The sequence below is a fragment of the Polypterus senegalus genome, chromosome 3, assembly GCF_016835505.1.
Source record: "Polypterus senegalus isolate Bchr_013 chromosome 3, ASM1683550v1, whole genome shotgun sequence".
NCBI lineage: Eukaryota > Metazoa > Chordata > Cladistia > Polypteriformes > Polypteridae > Polypterus > Polypterus senegalus.
This window is the reverse complement of record NC_053156.1, coordinates 131,155,496-131,177,733: the sequence shown is the minus strand read 5'-3', so window position 1 is coordinate 131,177,733 and position 22,238 is coordinate 131,155,496. Positions and strand designations below refer to the sequence as shown.

Here is a 22,238-nt window from a genome sequence, read left to right as displayed (position 1 = left end):
AAGATTGGAAAGATATTTAATAACAAAGAAGATTCAACTATGGAAATTGGAAAACCAATTGAACACAGAGAAACTGTATCACAGTATAGCAAGGCAAACTCTATTTTGTAAATATGATGCTCTGAAGAACAATACTTAAAGTTTGGGATGGTGATGTAAGTGTTCACTCTTGATTTATATACTGTACTTAATAGAGCATAGTTAGATCTTCATACTGTATAAGCCACATAAGCAAATGTAAATACTCAAGAGCTTACAGTGAAACTTCAGGACAACTAGAATATTAATGTGTATTTATTATCTATGGGTAGGTATGGAGTAAGCATCACAGACAGGTATTCTGGGGAAAAGATGCTGACAGCTTTGTAAATTACAGCACAATGCACAGGAAAGAGTTAGTTGCAATCTTACATGCATAGTATAGTTATTACTATTCAATTGCTCTCTTTATTTAGAATGTCTCAGAATTTCATGCTGCAGTTGATGGTGCTGCAAAACTTCTCAATGAAAGAATCTCCAATTTGTCAAAATACGATAAGGAACTGGTTCTTCGTTCCACAGAACATGCCAAAGAACTTCAAATGCTTGCTGATGAACTGGAAGAGTAAGTTAGCTGAGAATTCTTTTAAAAAAGTGTGTTGTCTTCATGTAGACATGCAGTATTAAGGCTGAACCTGCTGATATATATAAACCAAGTCAGGTGCTGATTTCAACATGTTGTTTGTTGCTGATTAAACAAACTGTCACATTATAATGCAAATCTTATTTTTTAATAGCAATCTAAAAAACATTGATGCAAATGGATTTGTTCAGAAAGCAATTGATGCTTCCAATGTGTATGAAAACATTGTAAAGTATGTGGAGGAAGCCAATGAAACTGTAGCAACAACAATGAACTCTTTGAACAGAGCAGAAGATGTAAGTATGAAAATGCAATTGAACTGCGAAATATGTTGAAGAAGAATGTCACCTGAGGAAAAATGTTATTCTAATACAGCTATGTCTAAAGGCTGCTTTTCTTATGACTTAATACGTCACTATTTGATTAAATGATTTCCAAAGCTAGTTGGCACAATGCTGAGCTGCATAAATCCTGATTACATGATTATAAGGTTGCTTTGCCATTTTATTACAGTATTGTACAGTGGTTAAGGATCTGGACCTCAAACTCTGAGGTTGTGGGTTCAAATCCTGCTACTGACACTGTATGATTATTAGTATGTCACTTCACCTGCCTCTGCCCGAATAGGAAATGTAACTAATTGTATCTTAATTGTTGTAAGCTGCCTTGGATAAAGACATCAGCCAACTACTGTAAGTAAATATAGAAGACAAATATCCTAAACCAGGGGTGGGCAAAGTCAGTCCTGGAGGGCCACAGTAGCTGCAGGTTTTTGTTCCAACTCAGTTGCGTAATTAGAAAGTATTCCTTGCCAATAATTTAATTTCATGGCTTGTTAGTGCTTTAATGTCAGGTCATTCTCATATCGTAGAGTTTTTTTTTCCCTTTCTAAGGATATTATCCAAATGATATGAAGTCTAAAATGGATGAGTAATTCTCAGTCCTTCACTTTTTTCTCTTCACTTTCATTCCAGGTATTCAATTAAACCCAATAGTGCATGATAAATACACACAGGAGTAAATGGAAACAAGCTAAATGGAGAAATACTGGTCTCTTTTGTCAATTGCATTTTATTGCTAATAAGGAGCAATTAAAAACTGAGAATACAGCTGTTTAAGACTAAAATCTCTCTATACGTAAAATCCAATGTCTATCTGTCTGTCTGTCTGTCTGTCACTTTTCTTTACTTAACGGATTTAGATCTTTTTTTTTATAATTTGCTTGAACATTCTGGTTGATTTTGTGACTTCTCTCATCCTGCTAAGGATCATAGTTCAATTGCAGGAGCAATATATTCACGCTAATCTGAGACAGAGGCTGCGAGCCGAGGGAAGGGGGAAGCATGACGTCAGGAGAGGCAAGTTGGTCTACCTCTGCGTTTTGGAGTATACCTTGCCTCCAGTTAGCTATAGAAAACTTTTTCTTTATTGATTTTAAAAGTTTGTCCTGTTTTTACTACTACGTGGGCGGAGCCGCGGGGGACGGCTAGTTACCAAAAAGGGTTCAAAATTTTAACAAGTGAGACAACTAAATTGAAGTAGAAATGTCACTTGATTAATAAGTGCTTCTTATTAAGCAATTGGGTTGGAGCAAAAACCCACCCTTGTCCTAAACATTGCTTTTAATGGACTTTTCAGGGAGCATTCATTTGACATTGAATGATCTAACACCTACCAGTTAATTTGTGAGACTGAATGTCAACCACTTGACTGAATGTACATTGCCGAATTGCCAGAAAGGACTCTGTGTATGTATATTAATTCAGCTGTAGTCTTTTTTTTATTTAATAAAGAATTCTGACTTGAGTGGATTATAATAAGCCACAGCCTACAGAACATACATGAAAGTGGTTGACTGAGTATCCTGAGAAAATGCCTGTGTAATTCAAAGTACTTCAAACTATTCATATCTTAGAAATATGAATTCTGCATTCAAATAGTGTGACATTTTTGTAAAAAGGAACGTAATTATCACATTGCAATTTTCAAAGCTACCAAAAATTCTCTTTACCTTTAAAAGAAAAAGTAAAAATGCTTGTAGTGAAAGTGTTGTATTTGTTGATGTAAATTCTGGTCACAATTAGCCAATCAGAAATAGCATAAACAAACGTGAGTTTGACATTTCCTAATGTATATCATGGAAAAAATGAGTGTACATGACTGAGCCTACGAATATAAGGACACACATTCCACCAGGCTGACTGGTGTTTTTCACAGACACTGAGTACTGCCTTTGAATTTTACACTGTTCCAACTTATTTAATTATATAATCTTCTTTTTGCTAATGCAGATCATTTTCGCATTGTAACAGCACCTTAACTGATTTAAACTAAAACAAGTTTGACTGACATCAGATTTAGGTTGAACATCCTGGTTGAAATTACAAGAAACACAAAGAGTTATCTAGCTTAAAGCTTAAATCATGCTGCAGTAGGAAGAACTTATTTTAGGGCCACGGAAATGAATAAGTCACCCTGGTAGTAAGAGTGTTCTATGTTGTTACTCATCTGGTTAATAAGACTACATTTTATGAAACAAAGCAAATGGCTTGCCACAGGAACACTTAGATAATGGCATTGATGGAGAGGAAATAAATGAAAAAATGTTTTCTGATTAAAAAGAAATTTACATGACCTACACAGTATTCTGGCAAAGCAGCTAAAGCCAAAGGTATTATTCTAACAATTACAAGGAGATTGTGTAGTATACATACAATAATATGTGTGCATTTTTACATTTATAAAGGTTTTGTATGTATAGAATTTAATTCTTAATTTTTTTTTTAATTTATTGATTGATTTTATTGTAATTACTAGCTAAATACCCACGCTTCGCAGCGGAGAAGTAGTGTGTTAAAGAAATTATGAAAAAGAAAAGGAAATATTTTAAAAATAACGTAACATGATTGTCAATGTAATTGTTTTGTGACTGTTATGAGTGTTGCTGTCATCAAGGATTTGATTATCATTATTTCTTTTAATCAGGTTCGTATTTGGAGGATGTGTTGTGTTCAAGTTACATTCCATGTTTGCCAACCGTTGTAAAGATAACAGGTTTCATTCATTGAAGTGTTCACTACCCAAATCAGTACTCGTGAATCTAAGATGTTTAACAGGCATTCCCGGTATTAAGTTGTGGATTTGCCTGCGAATATTTAGTGGCAGCGTGTGTATGAACTTGTGGATTTTTCTGCGAGTATTTGGTGGCAGCGTCACAAAGTTGTTTTCGTCTAGCTGCATCAGAAAATGTAACACGATGTCTGACACACCTCCTTTTTACTGTTTTCTCACAGCTTGGATTGCCGCTGTCATAATCGGTTTGAGTTTCATGGTTTGTTTCAATTACGTTAGTATTTGCAGGACTTGTGTTGAAGTGACATTCGACATCTGTCAAGTGTTGTAAGCATACAACCGGCTTCATCGATAACTTCGCATCCAGCTTTTGAGAGTTGAAACATTCATAAACACCAAAGTGTCCACTACTCAAATCGCCACGTGTGAATCTAAGATGTTTAAGAGGCATTGGAGATTCTCCAAAGGTGTAAAATATTTGGCCATTTCGGTACAGTTGAAAGAGACAACCGAACAATTCAGCGGCAGCCATCAACTCACATGTAGAAGCATAGGTGAAGGGCTTAAGCATTTCACTCTTATAGTGCCCCTGTGTAGTATAATTATCTCCTGTATCATCATCAGTCCACACCCTGAACCTGTCCCAGTCATACAATAAATAAGACACAATGTTCCTCTGGATATCAAGATTGAGCCTGATATGGCAGTGCAATATGTAACACAGAGAATGGAAAAGGCAGGCGGCATCTCCGGGCATGGAAACCACTCGGTAAGTGATGATCACCTCGATCGACATCTCACCACCCAAATCGCTACTTGTGAATCTAAGACATTTAACAGGCATTTCCCGGTATTAACTTGTGGATTTGCCTGTGAATATTTAGCGGCATCGTGTCTATGAACTTGTGGAATTGCCTGCAAGTATTTAGTGACAGCATCTCTATGAACTTGTGGATTAGCCTGCGATTATTTAGTGGCAGCGTCTCTATGAAGTTGTGGATTTTTCTGCGAGTATTTGGCGGCAGCGTCACAAAGTTGTTTCTGTCTAGCTGCATCAGAAAATGGAGTACGACGTCTGACACGCCTCCTTTTTACTGTTTTCTCACAGCTTGGATTGCTGCTGACAGACGGCCTTATATGGGCAGGCAGTCAATTATGTGGGAGGCGTGGGGGTGGGGGACGTAATATAGGTAGGCAGCCAACTAAGTGGGAGGCGTGGTGACGGGGGATGCAACTCCGCCTCACACAGCGACCGAGCTGCAGGCTATGGATGTATATATGTACATATGTAGGATTCAGTTATGACCGTTACACGTAGAATTTCGAAATGAAACCTGCTTAACTTTTGTAAGTAAGCTGTAAAGAATGAGTCTGCCAAATTTCAGCCTTCTACCTACACGGGAAGTTAGAGAATTAGTGATGAGTGAGTGAGTGAGTGGGTCAGTTAGTCAGTGAGGGCTTTGCCTTTTATTAGTATAGATTCCATACAAATAGATCAATTTTTACAAAAAATAGGATTGAAAACAAATCAACCCCCACACCTGAGAAAGAAAACATACATAGAACAACATAGCAAAACTTAAAGCTTGTAAAAATAAGTAAATTGGTGAGTTTAATAAAGCAGATAAAGATAAATGGAGAAGAAAAAGAAATGGAAAGACAATCTGCTTCCTTAGTGTTTTAAGAGCTTATTCTAAAATGTTATTGATTAGATCCTGCCAGGTTTTGAAAAAGTTCTGCACAGAACCTCTAAGTGAGAATTAGATTTTTTTTCCAATTTCAAATAATATAAAACATCAGTTACCCACTGACTTAAAAGAGAAGAGTTAGGATTCTTCCAGTTTAGCAAGATAAGTCTACGTGCCAATAGTGTAGTAAAGGCAATTGCAGTTTGTTTGCCCTTCTCCACTTTAAGCCCATCTGGAAGAACACCAAACACAGCTGTTAATGGGTTAGGAGGGATTGTGACACCAAGGCTGTCTGTGAGGCACTTAAAAATTTTTGTCCAGAATAATGTTAATTTGGTGCAGGCCCAAAACATGTGACCCAGTGAGGCTGGGACTTGATTGGAGCATTCGCAGGTTGGATCTTACCCTGGAAACATTTTGGACAGTTTTAAGTGAGATAGATGTGTTCGATATATAATTTTGAGTTGAGTAATTGTATGCTTTGCGCATATGGAGCTTGAGTGACTTCTCAGCATTGCTACCTTTCACTGATTTTCTGGTATGTTGAGTGAGAGATCCTTTTCCCACTGTCCTCTTGGATTTTGAAAGGGTGAGACTGTAAAATGATTTTATATATTGTAGAAATGCTGTCTGAGTCCTCGAAAGTGAGCAATATTTTTTACAGCATAGAGGAAGGTGGGAGATGAGGAAAATTGGGCAGGTTCTGTTTAACAAAGTTTCTAATTTGAAGATAGTGAAAGAAATGTGTTGCTGGAAAGTTAAATTTAGAATACAATTGTTCATAGGATGCAAAGACGTTGTCTTTATAAAGACCTCTAAGTAATTTAATCCCAAATGTTTTCCAGATATTAAAAACTGCATATGTTTGCAAGGGTTGAAAAAGGTGGTTCTCATGCAGAGGTGCCACAGATAAAAGATTCTCCATCTTAAAATGATTCCTACATTGCCTTCCATATTCTGAGTGAGTGAATCACAATTGGGTTGTTAGTATATTGGTGATAACTTGCATTATTTGGGGCACAAAGCAGGGAATATAAAGTAGTGCAGGATTTTATTTCTATTGTGGAACAAACCTGTGTATGTTCATCTGTTTGTGTCCAGGTTTTTATAGCTTGTATGTTTGCTGCCCAATAAAAAACTGAAAGTTAGGTAGAGTCACGCTGCCTTCTGCCTTAGGTCTTTGTAGGGTCACTCTTTGGATACATGGATGTTTTACGTTCCAAATAAATGAGATTATGGTTGAATCTAATTGCTTAAAAAATGATTTATTGATTGGAATGTTTTGAAATAAAAAGAGAAGCTTAGGACGGATTTTCATCTTAACAACGTTAATTCTTCCAGCTAGGTTAAGATGAGTGAGCTGAAGGGTTGACCATCTATACAAGTCTTGCTTAATTTTTTCCATACAGACGGCGACATTTTGTTGATAAAGAGCTTTAGGTTTACTTGTGATGTTTACCCCGAGGTATTTAAACTGATCTGCAATAATAAAAGGGAAGGTGTCCAATCTAATATTGTATGCTTGAGAATTCATTGGAAAGAGCACACTTTTATTCAAATGAATTCTAAGACCAGAAATCTTTGAAATTCTGTAAGTGCTGTTAGGACTGCAGGCACAGTATTTTGTGGGTCTGATATATATATAGTACCATATCATCTGCATACAGAGAAACTTTCTGTTCCAGCCCTTCTCTGATAATCCCCTTTATCTGCTAAGCATTTCGACAGTGAACTGCCAGTGGCTAAATGGGGATTGCAAAAAGTAGTGTTGACAAGGGGCATCCTTATTTAGTACCACGTTCTAGTTTAAAGTAGTCTGAATTAATGTTGTTAATACAAACTGAAGCTTCTGGATTGGTATATAGTAGTTTGATCCATGCACAAATGTTCAGGCAAAACCCAAATTTCTGTAATGTAGTGAAAAGGTAGTTCCATTCAATCATATCAAATGCTTTTTCTGCATCCAACGATAATAATATCTCTGAGGTGTTTGACTTTGCAGGTGAATATATTACATTAAACAGGTGTCAAAGATTGGAAGCTAAGTGTCGGCCTTTAATAAATCCAGTTTGATCTTGTGATATTACCGAAGGCAGCACTTTCTCCATCCTTCTAGCTAGGACTTTGAGAGTATCTTAACATCATTATTCAGACGTGAAATTGGTCTGTATGATGCACATTGTAATAAGTCCTTATTTTGTTTAGGAAAGACGGTGATTAATGCTTGGCGAAAAGTTTGAGGTAGAATTTTGATTGTCTCTACCTTCTGTAAATGTTGCTAATAACAGGGGAGCTAGCTGAGTGGAGAATGTCTTACAAAATTCGACAGGGTAGCCATCAGGGCCCGCTACTTTCCCATTCTAAAGTGACTTTATAGCATCTAGTAATTCTGATAGCGCCAGAGGTTTATCCAATTCCTCTGCACTAAAAGTATCTATTTGTGGTATCTGTAATGTATCCAGAAATGCATTAGATTGTGTGTTGTCTTCTTTAAACTCAGTAGAATATAAGGATTTATAGTAGTCTTTAAATGTGCGCATTATATTTTTATGGTCAATGATTTTGTCTCCGTTCATGTTGATGATTGCTGGGATTGCGTTGTGAAATTCTTGCTTTTGGATTTGTTGAGCTAAGAGCTTATTAGCTTTCTCTTCGTGTTCATAGTAATGATGTCTTGATTTAAGAATGAGTTGTTCAGTTTCTTTAGTTGTTAAGAGGCTGAGCTCTGAATGCAGAGCCTGCCTTTTCCTATGAAGAGCCTCACTTGAACACCTGGCATGTTCTTGATCTATTCTAGTCATTTCTCTGGTTAGCTCTGATACCTTCTTGGTTTCTAATTTCTGTGGGAAAGATATGAAATAATCTGTCCTCTTAAGAAGGCCTTCAGGGTTTCCCAGAGTATTCCTGCAGAGACCTCTGAGGATGTATTTATCTCTAGAAAGAAATTGATTTGTTTTTATATAAATTCTGTACAGTTCTCGTCTGCTAATAGAAGTGGGTTAAGACGCCATCTGCGAGATGAATGTGTGGGGCATAATGATTTTAGCTCCAAGATAAGAGGGGCACGGTCGGAAATAATAAAAGCGTCATACTTGCAAGATTTAATCGTAGGCAAGAAATTATTATATATAAAGAAATAATCAATTCTTGAGTAGCAATGATGCACTGGTGAGTAGAAGGAATATGTTCTTGAGTTTGGGTTTAGAAACCTTGAGGGGTCTGATAAGTTGTGGTCAGTTAAAAACTGTGTAATTGTCTTTGCAGTGTTAGATGTCATTACCCCTGTGACAGTAGACATATCTAAGAGTGGATTTAAAACACAATTGCAAGTCCCCAGCCATTATAATTTTATGAGTGTTCACATTGGGAATGGATGTAAATACATTTTGCATGAATTCCCTATCATCTACATTTGGTGCATAAACATTTATCAAAATCACTTTACAGTTAAATAAATTGCCCATGACAATCACATATCTCCCTTCAGGATCAGATACTACATCTGATCCCACAAATTAGACTGTTCTATGTATAAGAATTCCCACAACTCTAGTTTTCTTTGTAAAGCTGGAATGGAACATTGGGCCAGTCTAGTCTTTGTGCAGCTGGAACTGACTATTGCTTAATAAGTGGGTCTCCTGTAAAAATACTATTATAGCATTTAGAACTGTTAGGTGAGAGAATACTTTCTTTCTCTTTAATTCGTGATTCAGGCCTTTAACATTCCAGCTCACAAAGTTAACTGTCCCATCATGGAGACATTGATTCTGAATTTGTGATGTCATTTTGTAGTCTTAACTGGAAGTGAGACAGCTTTAACTTTCATTTCCAGTTTTCCCATGAGTTATTGCTATGCAGCCTATTGTTGCGTTGGTGATTATAATTGTAAGGATTAAAAGGATAGATTAGATATAGCTTGCTCTCTTTCTCTTCCCCCCTTATCTCCCCCCCATTTTGCCTCCCCACGTGAGGCTGGACCCCACTTCACAAAGTCTCAGTCCTCTGACATGCCTAGAGACAGAGCATGTCTAAAACAAAACAAGCCCCCCAGCAGCGTTGTTTTTTAAGATTAAAAAATAGAGATATTTATTGCCGATATAGTCTAAATAATATAAGCATAAAATATAATCTTCAACAGTCTTGAAATATTAAGATAGAAATGGTGTTAAAAAGTGGCCCTGGATAAGCATAGTAAACCCTAATGCAATAATAATAACAATAAACCAAGGGTATGATGTTAAACTGTCTCCTTTAGAATAGTAAAAAAAAAAAAAAACATTTTTTTACATTTTGAATGGAAATTAATAAAGTCCTAATTTTTACCCATCTTGATTTTCATCATTTGCACAACTTCTTAGTATTGGTCATGTGACTGCATCATTGTGTTTGTGACACCACGTATAAATATGGTGGTGATCGCATTTCCAGGTTATTCTTCAGTGGATAGAAATAACTCTCTTGTTGTCAGTGATAGTTAGCTTCTAAATAACTAGACCTTAATGACAGGTTTTGATCTTCTGGTTTTGAATAGTCTGATCTGTGAATCTTTGTCTTGTCTCTTTCATTTTGGTTTAGTGGGTTTGATTTTTGCTTCAAGGTATTTTGACCCTTCCATTTTTTGACTGCAATTTCCATCTTTCCTGTCATCTCCCAATCATTTTGCTTATAATTATCCTAGACATCTTGCATGTCATAACAGCTTGCTTTAATCAACTGTGCATAAATGACTAGAACCTAGAAGTAGAAGGTGAGTACCTGCCTCAACTATCTAGCTCCTAATAAGTACACGTTACAGATCTAGAGCTATATGAAAAGAAACCTGTAAAAATTGTGTTATATTGCAAAAAGCACAAGGAGATAAGGTGACTACATTTAGCTATGAAAAACGATATCAAAATATGAGAGTCTGGAAAGTATACCAGAAATTAGAAGAACTGGCACTATTGCTATGTCTCTAAGGGTACCTTTTCATATTGTAAACGACCACTGTGACATCATACACAGTGAGATACTTTATTGTGAAATATATTCTGTTACCTTAACTACTACATAACAACTGAAAAACAATCTGAAACCTAAAACCTAACACTTTATATGGTAGTGTGGGAAGTAAGAACACAGATGGGGCAGTCAAATCACAGAATGGTTGGAGACATAAAAGAGAATCACTTTCAGCTATATACACTGCAAGAGTGTAGTTTTCCTTTGTAAAAACCCTTTGAGATCAGTTTAGTGTTTATAATCTTGAAGTTTTGAATCTTTGTCTGTTTAACGATTTTGGTGTCTACTGTCTGCCACTGCCTTTGCAATTTCCTGTATTCACCTACTATAAAATATGAAGTATATCCCACATCATGTGTTGTTGGTGTATCAATGTAGAAAACATAATTCCTTACTGAACAGCCTGAGAGGATGAGGGATTTCTGTTTTCTTTGCTGTGTACAGATTGCCTTTTCTAGTGATATTAGACATTTTTCCACCTTCTTTAGACTGGCTGACTGACTAACTGACTTTATGGCATGGACCAAATTTGTCCTAAAAATGTAAAACTTATTTTAAACTCAGAAATATTTATAAAAGGTATCCTGATATTATCTGTTTTCTCTTTTTCTCTATCTCTCCTTACCTCTTCCTCTCTCTCAGGCTATTGTTGGCATCAACATTCAAATTGGATATGTTAAAGACAAAAGTGAAGTTCTTTTGATGGATGTCCTTGATTTGCAGCAGTCAAATGGAAATGGTAAATTGCCTCCACGTTGCTACTCATAAATTATTTCCAACATCTTTTTAACCAAACATGACCAATGAGTCTGGAGACAGTGAAAATGAACTAACTCTGATAACAAGTCCACTCTTAGAAATTCATCTCTTCTTCCACTCCCAGAACACCTCTCTTTCATATTGCAGCATAGAAATGTATGTCTGTTCTAATATATCACACATAGATAAGACACAATGGGAGAGGGAGAATCCTTCCAGTACCATAAAAGAAACACAAAGAGAGGGAGATGTCTAATCGAACGATAATGTATGTGAGAAAACTGATTTCATCCTACTTGCCACTTTACTTTGCACTCTTTTGGACTCATATGAGATGGTCCTGCCATTTCAGTGTCTCAATGTACTCTTTTTGGAGGCTGTCAAAAACACCTAAGCACTAACAGCATCTCTGCTAGCCCACCCTTCCCTGGCCATAAAACATCATCACTTAGTAATACTCTCAAACCACTTTTTAGAGAGATGCCCATTTTATAACCTAAACAATTCACTTATTGGTTGCTAATTATCTAAGATTTTTTAAATTTTTAATCTCTTCATCATAGATCTTGAAATCCCTGTTAAAGAAATCACAGAATATGTTAATCAAACAATAAGTACCAAGGACAATGCCAAGAAACGACTTTCTGAAATTATGACCCAGATACAAAATATTGAATCAGGTAAGAAAAAAATCACCACCCATGCTTTAATGTCGTACACATATTTAATGAATTAACACACGTAATATTTAAACATTAAACAAGTCTAATGTACATTTGTTATTATGATGTAACTGATTTGGTAAAGTCTGAATAGTAATAAACACTACTCCACATTAAGGTTCAGATTTATGATTACAGTGCAAGAACACTTTTAGAAATAGCAGTCAATTCTATTTTGAAATTAAAAAGCTGTAATTTGCTTGATTTAGTTTTTTTATGAAAATATAATATTCATCCTTTTCTTATTGCTTTTTAAAAGGTAAAACTACCCGACGTCTGCAGCAAGCAAGTGAGATTGCAGAAAATACACTGAAAAAGTCTAAATCTGTTCTTGAGTCAATGAAGCCAATGGTTGACAGAACTGATGAGTGGATGCAAAATCTGAATAACTCAGAATATGACACATCTGCATACAGCAGTGCAGTAAACTCAGCAGGGGAAGCAGGTATTAAAAATCAAAGAAAACCTAAAATTAAAGTATAGTCAATAGGATTTGAATAATAATTCATATCTCGTGGACTGAAATGTAAATGGTTTTAACAGAAGGGGTTAGTGCAGGTTGAAATAACTACAAACAACTCATTTCACAACCATGGTAGTCATGGTAGTGCGTGGTTAGGACTTCTTCCTCAGAACTTCATGTAAGTGGTTTTAAATGCCTTGATGCTGTCTGCTGGAAATGCTCACACTATTCCGTGCCCATTATGGCATTTCAGTTTTCATCCCAAATCCTAAACACAAGCATATTAACTTTATTCGTCACTCTAAGTTAGCCAGTATCAGGCAGTATCCAGAGTTGGTTCTTGTTATGCATGCAGTGCTGCCAGGATAGGCCCTGTCCTCCTGTCACACTGTACCAGAGATCACATTCAGAAAAGAATTACATAATATTACTAAAGCAGATAAACAGTCCTTGCTTTCCAGTTCTTGAACATGTAACTCTTACATTAGTTAAAGTCATTTTCATCCCAGTCAAAATTTAGAAAACAGGGGATATTCTCAAAAAGCAGCCATTGGCATTCAAATGGTGAATAAATTTGTATTGGAAAACCCATTGTGAAATTATCAAAGTATATCTTCCTGGATAACATCAATTTATATTATTATACAGAATCACAAAAAAGCAATCTACACTAAAAATAAATGATTTCTATTTTTAAACTTGTTCAGTTTGCTTTATTATATGTTTGCAAAGCCACTATATAAAAAAGTGAGGGCAGACGTATTAACAGCTAGAAAATATGCTTTATGAAATAGTCTCAAAAGATATATTTTACAATAGATGGAAAAACGAAATGATAAGCATAAACATGAAAACATAATTTTGCATTGACCTGTAGTGGATTTATAGATGGTGCTGTACAAAAATACAGAATGTGAAAGATAGATAGATAGATAGATAGATAGATAGATAGATAGATAGATAGATAGATAGATAGATAGATAGATAGATAGCATTTTATTTGTAACTAGTGAGAAATTTAGCTTTTTTACAGAAGCTCAATAAATAAATAAACACCCCTCCCACCAAGTACACACCAGAATAATGAAAAAGAATGGAGACCTCTAATTTGGCTAAAGATAAAAAGAGAATAACCAGTCACAGTGAGGCATTCTGCAGGCATATTGCTGCTGATATAAAGGATACCCAGTAGTGTACCTTGGCACACATCTGCTGAATATTTTATTGTTTGAAAGGGCTTATTGGGATTTGTGTCAGAGATAGTATGTGCAACATTGTTCATAATGGCACTCAGTTTTGTTTTCATTCTTTCCTTTGCTACAACTTGAAGGAGGTCCAAAATCTGTCTCTTATGTAATTGAGCAGGCGGTACGGTGGCGCAGTGGGTAGTGCGCTGCCTAGAAGTTAGGAGACCTGGGTTCGCTTCCCGGGTCCTCCCTGCGTGGAGTTCACATGTTCTCCCCGTGTTCTCCGCCCGGTTTGCTTTATGAAGCAGATGGATAATTGTATCTTCCATTCCAGTCTTTATCCAGTGGGAAAACTGCAGTGGGGCCAAGTGGTCTTTTACAAAAGGGCTTGTATTCATATAGTCCAGGACTAGCCTTTCAAGGGTCTTCATGATGTTGTTTGTAAGAACTACTGGTCAGTATTTATTAATTGAAAAAGTGCATGCATTCTTTGGTCCTGGAACAATACACAGTGTTTTTACACAGCAGCCTTAGTGGTCAGACTGAACATGTGACAGAGGATGCTACAAACTTGGTCAGCACAAGCCTTAAGAACCTGAAGACTATATCCATCTTGTCCCTAGGCTTTTCTTTTGCGTAGTCTCCTCACCTGGATAAAGGCATAAGTTACATAGTATACTAAATTAGCACTCTTATTTTTCAATGTCAGTAGTATGTATGAAGTATTAGTCTGAAAACTTATTTTAAAGATATTTTCACAGCATACTCCATGTGTGAAAGGTTTCCTGGCAGTGAACACACGAGCCTGCATGAATATTTTGGCACAATTAACAAAAAAAAGGTATGTCATGTGGCTTATATGCACGCACAAAGGATACAATTCTATATAATCATATAATCTTTCACATGATTATATACTGGTGCTTCATTATAAAAATTAGATGGTTAGTATGTTACATAATAATGAGATAAAAAATCAAAAGCTTCATCCTGGGTATAACGTTAATCTTGCATCCAGTCCTGCAAGTAGGTCCTCCAACTTACAGGAAAAACTTGGTGGTAGGATTGTTCCAGTGTGGTGCTGAGGTGTCACCCGCTGCACTCGTGTCCCTAGCCAGCTGGTTCATTGTGTGGTGGATGTGGCAATGTGCTATCAACGCGTGTTCTCAACCTCTCTCTCTCTCTCTGAATATCAAAAGGGGTTCATTGTAAAAATGGAAAAAACACTTCAGAAAAGATTAAATGCATAAACTTAATGAAAAGCATATATTGTGTAATAAATACTACTTATTACAGAATCCATATTAATAAAAATCCATTGCATTGATATTTCATTGTAAACTATACTAGCGTGCTGCATTAAATCTGCATATTAGTGTTTCATATACACTACAAATCTAAGTTCTTAAAGCAAAAACTTAGTCTGATGTGGCTTGAGATGTACCAATCACAGAAAGACTTACAAGAACATCTCTCTATTATAAAACAAAAAATCTTGCGACAAGACATGATCTTTGGAAGAGAGACAGAGAGACACTTTCACATCCCACAAGATGGACATACTTACAACCTTTGGAAGCAAGCCCTGTGATACACATGAAGAGCAGTTTAGAGATAATGGAAGTAGGAAAATTCGAAAGTCTCAAAAAAATGAGAGTTAAGATTGCATTAGCGCAATAAAACAGGAAATATTACTCGGTGAAAAAAAGAAAAAGAGTGAAAAGAGATCGCATAGTGTTTAAGGATATCTGGGGGACAAGAGAGACAAGGCAGTGAGATAAAAGGACAGGTGCTGAAAACGGAAAATATTACTCAGTGAAATAATGGAACAGCGAAAAGACATCTCATTGTGTTTGAGTATGTCTGGGGAACAAGAGAGACAAAGCAGTGAGACAAAAGGACAGGTGCTTTACAGGCTTTTATGCGTTCGAAGCGCCGCACAAAATGCAGATCACGCGGCACGGCAGCAGCAGCAAGCCAGCAGCTGATTGAGCAAAGATGAGGTAAAAAAAACAACTGTTATTTGTTTCCCATTGTATTACCATTTAAGAGGGGTTTTGGAGGAGCAACCGTGTCTCCTTGGGGTGCGTTCAGTCCCCCTTTTCACAATGGCACATAGCGCTGGCAGGGGGAGGTGAGGAGGTGTTGGCAAGCAAAGTGAGCGATTTTAGTTTTTAAAATTTTCAGAATGTGTTTACAGTGGTTGGATTTAAGATTAACAGTCAAAGTGTTGGACCTGACTCTTCAGTTTGTCTTTGATATGATAACAGTTCATAAATTATTATTTTCTACTCAGAACAGGGTGGACAGTAAGGAGATAAGGGAACAGATATTTTTACTCATCAATATTTATTAAAACATCTTGTATTTTTTGTTGCATTTCTAGTAAAAAACCTGAATGAAGTTGTTCCTGAGCTTTTGGATAAATTGAAAGTAGTGGAACAGAAGAGGCCCATGAGCAATATTTCTGCCAATATCTTTCGTATCAGAGAGCTCATTGCACAGACCAGAAGTGTGGCCAGCAAGGTACCCCTATATGTCACATTTTATGGCCCCTCAAATCTGAAACTAATTCTATCCTATTGTGCATCTGTTGTTTTCCAACAATTTGTGAACCTGCAACTAAAATATTAACCAAAATCAGATAACTTGTTTAAAACCAGACAATAAATAGCCACCCTATTTTGAAAATGTAGTTGTGTATGGCTCTGTGTAAAGCTGAAAAGTCTAAGAATTAAATAATAAACTAAATAATAGCAATATTGTCAATTAACAAAACAGTGTAATTGTTATGTCTGTTCATCATAGGCTACATCAAGATGCTTTATTTACAAAACCTTTGGTTTTTCCATTAGGTCCAGATATCTATGAAATTCAATGGTGAATCTGGAGTTGAGGTCCATCCAAACACCCAGTTAGAAGAACTAAAAGCTTTCTCTTCAATTAGTCTGTACATTCATGTGGAGCCAGAAAAGCCCCCACAGGATCAGCTGATCATGTATCTTGGTAACAAAAATGTAAGTTACAAATCCTATTAATTACATACTGTAATTTTCACTATATAGAGGCACACATCTGATGATATCTGTGACTGTATTCCGCTAAACTCATTTCACTCTTCAATATTGTTGAATGTTCCCTTTCACTTTCCTGTTTTAGGGACAAAAAGATTACATGGGCCTTGCAATCAAAAATGACAACTTAGTGTACATTTACAATCTGGGAGATGAAGATGTTGAGATTTCTTTGAGTTCAAAACCTGTCAGTACATGGCCAAACTTGTTTAATCTTGTTAAAGCTGAAAGGTAATCGAAGGATTTATTTAAATAAATAAAAAAAATCAAGTGAACTTCTCTTTGTAAAATAAGAATGGCTGAGCATATATGTTATTTAGCACATGTATTTTATTGTTTTATGTATGAAGACTTGGAAGACATGGCAAAGTGTATTTAACAGTCCCGAGTTCTGGTAACACCGCTGAACAGAAGTTTATCCAGAAAGGCGAAGCCTCAGGCGCAGAATCTCTCTTTGATCTTGATCCTGAAAACAACATCTTTTTTATTGGTTCTGTACCTCCTGATTTCAGGGTATGTACTGTACATGATTTGATATTTATGTCATTTTTAGCAAAGTTTTAAATGATACTATGAGAAGGGGAGTCAGGGACATGCATGGAATGAGGTGTGGCTGATCGGTCAGTTGAAAAGTGGTTACATTTTTAATTCCTTAAAATGTTTACAAAGATTTGGTAAGTGGACAATATTAAAATGAACAACAACAACATGTGTACTACACATATGCAATTCATGTAAATTGACAATTAGTGCCAGGACAAGTGCATCTATTACCCTATGCAAACTCTTTAAAAACATCTCTAGTAAATGGTATTAAGATGAGGTGTTTTTATAGTTCATCAGTGCTATAATCCAACCTAGCCCATCTGGGCACCCCTATCAAGGGACATGTCCTAAGCAGCCATATAAATTGGCTAAGGTAAACTCATTTACTGTTATTACAGCCCAGACTCAGTGACATACATATAAGTTATCTTTGATAGGCTGGCTCTGAAACAATCCATCAAATGTGTGATTTTTCTATGTAGTAGTGCCTCTCAAGGACTAAATCCCCCATGATAATTTAATGCATTGGACTTGTCACTCCAATAGATGTTGCATCACACCAACACTAACACTGCTTTTATGAATCCCATACCACATGGTATATATAATATAAGTGTGGCATCACAGACCCCCAAAACTCAACCACAATATATTGACTGGTATTAAACCAAATACCTTTTACAAGTTTTTGCCTCTTAACGCGCACACGTCCCGGTCCCGGGACAAACAGCGGTTCAAAAACGTTACAGTAATGTGTGCATGCCCATCGTGCATGCCCATCTGCCATGCATCTCGACACCCTACCCATCAAATGAAACTTCAAAGTCTCGTCTTTCCGATGATATAAACCATTTTGACACACAACAACCACAGCACTGACACTAAAGCCTTTTTTACAGAGAAGTACATACTTTTAAGAGTTGACTGTGCCTACCTTTGAAGACCCCCAGCAAGTCAAACATCAATATTTCCGAGCAGTATTGATCCCATTGTGTCCGTAAGGCTCCAGCGAATATAATCCAGTAAAACGATTTAGGTCCAAAACACACGATATATTCTCAAAGGGACAAAAACTCCAGAAAATGCTTCATAACTTGAGACCACCTAAGTAATTTTTTTTCACTTATATTGTTCATATTAGACGTAATTTGTTTCTGTCGGCGATAACCATGCTACCGCATGAAACACAGAAGTGTTAGCTTTCGAAAGACACCTAAGTTGGCCATTTACGATGGGTCTGGGGTTGACTGGCACCTCGTATAGCCAACTAGTGTCACAGAAAGCTTTAGATGATGACGTCTGCTTCAAACTCTGGTAGAATCTACCAGTTTGATTGGACACTGTGACTGACACTCAAAACTTACAGCCAATGAGCAGACGAGCATTTTGATATGTGACTTGCTATGCTAACTTGTAAACAAAGCGATATAATCGGCGTGAAGGTGGCATTTGTGCCAATCTGCAGAGTTGGTTCGTGGTTGTTTATTGTGATTTCGCCACGTTTTTTCGCATTTTAAATATGAATTAAAGTACCGAGAAGCGTAAATAAATGCTCGCGGAAGTGTTAGCTTCAGATCGACACCTAACTTGGCCAATTACGACGGGTCTGGGGTTGACTGGCACCTCGTATAGCCAACCAGTGTCACAGAAAGCTTTAGATGATGACGTCTGCTTCAAACCCTGGTAGAATCTACCAGTTTGATTGGACACTGTGACTGACACTCAAAACTTACAGCCAATGAGCAGACGAGCATTTTGATATGTGACTTGCTATGCTTAACTTGTAAAAAAAACAATCGCAGCTTCGTGAAGGTGGCATTTGTGCCAGTCTGCAGAGTTGGTGCGTGGTTGTTTATTGTGATTTCGCCAAGTTTTTTCGCAGTTTAAATATGAATAAAAGTAGAAGTTTAAACGTAAATAAACGCTTGATTAAATAATAGATGCATGCAGCGTTGAAAGTATTCAACCGGCACAGGGGACATGTAATGGCGAGAGCGCGTGCCACGCCCTTGTGCTTTCTGCTTGCTAGTGATTGCTGCCATCAAGTGGCACATGGAAAACGCTGAGCTGTGTTGTAAGTTTGTAAAAGAAATATATATAGTTTGTGTGCATTTTATAAAAAAAAAAAAGTAAAAAATAAAAAATATAAATATATTTTTGGCTCATAACTTGTATTGACTATTTTTACATAGAAATGTGTATTTTTTATTGTTTTTATTATTTTTATAACTAATAGAGTGACACTGTATGTAGATATAGATTCCTTTAGGTGTAAGCTTTCAGTAGAGCCCTCATTGATATATGTGGGTTGAAGCATTCAAAAGTTATTACACTTTTTCCATATGTTCCAAAATGTGGATAATGGTCCCTCTAAAAACCCCCTGGGCATGCCCACATAAAAACTGGTGTAAAATGTCATTTTACAGGTATTCTTTTCAAATTTGAAATGTGAGTAGTCAACAAGTTATTCTGTTGGTACATTGTGTGTTTCTGTCCTCACCTACCTACTGCAGCTTTATTTTCCTTTATTTTCATAAAAAAACTTAGGCGAGAACAAAAAAATTCGTTTTTTTTGTGAGTTCTAATGTGCATAACTTTTGATCAGTCACACCTACAGTGATTCTGACTACTAAGGGTGAAACTAGAGAATGTTACCTTTACAAAGAGACCAAACATGTGTTCATACTCCAGATAGTTCAATAACAGCAATGATTCTAATTTGGAGAGGTCGAATTACAAGCGATTTAGCAAAAATGACCCCGAATGTTAAGAACCAACACTCTTTCTCCTCCCTTTCCTTTCCTTTGCTTTTGCAAGTCTTGTCCTGTTTCACCCGACTCCGAATACTCAAGTAGATGGAGGTGGCCCCATTTTATACCAGACATGGGAGTACTTCTGGTGTCCAAAATGAAGCACTCCTAGGTCAGATGGGAGCCTCGGAATGTAGGGACAAGCCTTTCCTGTAGCATCCCATGCCGGCACCCATGGAACCCAGCAGTGCTGCCCCACAAAGCTGCATCTCCCAGCCTACCCTGCAGACACATGAATGGGCATACTGGCTCAGGAATTCTGTCACCCAATATGTCATGTGAGCATGAACTCTTGGGGGGCTGCCTCCCTCTGTCAATCCCCTACACTGCCCCCGTTGCTTGAATGAGGAGCAATGTTATTTTGACCTGGAGGTCATGACTGATATGCTAGTGCAAATGTTACACCCATCATAGATTTAATGTTTCTCAATAAGTCATTCAATAATCCACGTAATATAACATTTTCACTGATTATCAGAGTTTGGCTCAAGTCTCTTATTTTCCTTTTTTGTGCATAATTCTCAAGAGGAACCCTCCAGTAACATGCAACATCTTCCTCTATTTTTCATTATCCTCTCTCAAAAAAAAAACTAGTGCATCATTGGATTTTCTCATATTTTCTCATACTGTTATACCATTTTTTTAATGATATTAGCTCACAATATAGACTTACCAGGTTTATTTGAAATCGTCAGTCATGCATTTTGCTCAAATTTTGCTGCTTTGTTATTTCTTTCCACTATTTCAAGATACATAGGTGTTTTCTCCTTACCTTCACTGATTGAATCTTTAAGGTGACCACACTAGTCTAACAGTGCCTCCTGCTGGCTGCGCTTTTATTTTATATTCCTTTTATGGTTCAAATTCAAGTTTAACACTTTTATATGCATGTGGGTTTATCATGCATATATTGTGGATAACATCACAAGGGTTGCCCATTTAGAGGAGTTACCCCATATTTCAGTGGGGCAACTCTGATTCAGTTACAGTGTAAACGTCTAGATGAGGCACGAGCAAATATACTGTTCAAAAAAATTAAAGGAACACTTTTTAATCAGAGTATAGCATCAAGTCAATGAAACTTCTGGGATATTAATCTGGTCAGTTAAGTTGCAGAGGGGGTTGTTAATCAATTTCAGCTGCTGTGGTGTTAATGAAATTAACAACAGATGCACTAGAGGGGCAACAATGAGATGACCCCCAAAACAGGAATGAGTTTAACAGGTGGAGGCCACTGACATTTTTACCTCCTCATCTTTTCTAACTGATTTTTCACTAGTTTTGCATTTGGCTATGGTCAGTGACACTACTGGTCGCATGGGTTGCATAGGTAGTCCATCTTCTCCAGGATGGCACATCAATACGTGCCTTTGATAGAAGGTTTGCTGTGTCTCCCAGCACAGTCTCAAGTTGGTGATGTAGCTAGGGGCGGGTGGAGGGGGTGGAACATTTTTGGGGGCATTATTATTGGCCAAAAGGCTCAGTACAATTCATGTGTAAGCAGCATGGTTCAGAAAAATATCACTCATGAATGAAAAATGTAAAATTCTTTGATTTTTATCCACAAATGCTTCAAAAATAATTTTCAGACTGTCCTTCTGTGACGGCACCAGACACAGCAGTTGAAATTTATGAGGCAATAAGGAAAATAAACATAAACATTACACCGATATTAATATCTAGGAAGATAAACAACTAATTTATAATTTAATTTTGTTATCAATCCGAACGCGTTCTCGCTGTGCGCAGAAAGCATCCCCACCTATCACTTGTACACTACACTGGTTCTGGTTTTCGCAGCGTAATTATATTAAACTAATAATTAGAACACTGGCTTATCAGTGTGCCTATACTATATTCTTGTCTAGTTGACGTTTAGAAATAATTATACGTGAAAAATTATTGCTGTTTCTCTATACAGTATATGTATAAATCTATGCAAAATTTATCTAATTTTTCTCCATACATAATTTTAATTTTCTATTTAAATAGGTTAACATATTCAGATATGTTGGATGGCAAATTAAAGCACTGCCCCACCCCGAGCAGCACAAACTCTAGCTATGCCATTGTCTCAAGGTACTTATAAAACAAACTTCTCTAGAAACCTGAATCTGGAACTAATATGGTAATGGAGAGCAAATCCCTTTTAGTACAGGCCGCCAACACATTTTATTTTTCTGGCCCTAAATACAGGAAACCATTAGGGTCCCGTCAGAGTTGCATGGCTGACCCTAATAGTTTCTTGAAACAACAATAGGATTTGAACTTCACCAAAACATGATGATGACAAT

At 36.7% G+C, this 22,238-nt stretch overlaps 1 protein-coding gene across 1 annotated transcript in view; it reads left to right on the top strand.

The window, feature by feature from the left end:
* lama4 (laminin, alpha 4) overlaps positions 1-22,238 on the top strand; it is a 141,669-nt gene that overhangs the window by 86,779 nt on the left and 32,652 nt on the right. The window contains exons 16-24 of the mRNA XM_039747951.1: positions 456-604; positions 777-918; positions 11,026-11,122; positions 11,706-11,822; positions 12,124-12,309; positions 15,901-16,040; positions 16,370-16,531; positions 16,674-16,819; positions 16,939-17,101. Coding sequence (XP_039603885.1) covers positions 456-604; positions 777-918; positions 11,026-11,122; positions 11,706-11,822; positions 12,124-12,309; positions 15,901-16,040; positions 16,370-16,531; positions 16,674-16,819; positions 16,939-17,101 — 1,302 coding nt within the window. The remainder of the gene's footprint in view (positions 1-455; positions 605-776; positions 919-11,025; positions 11,123-11,705; positions 11,823-12,123; positions 12,310-15,900; positions 16,041-16,369; positions 16,532-16,673; positions 16,820-16,938; positions 17,102-22,238) is intronic.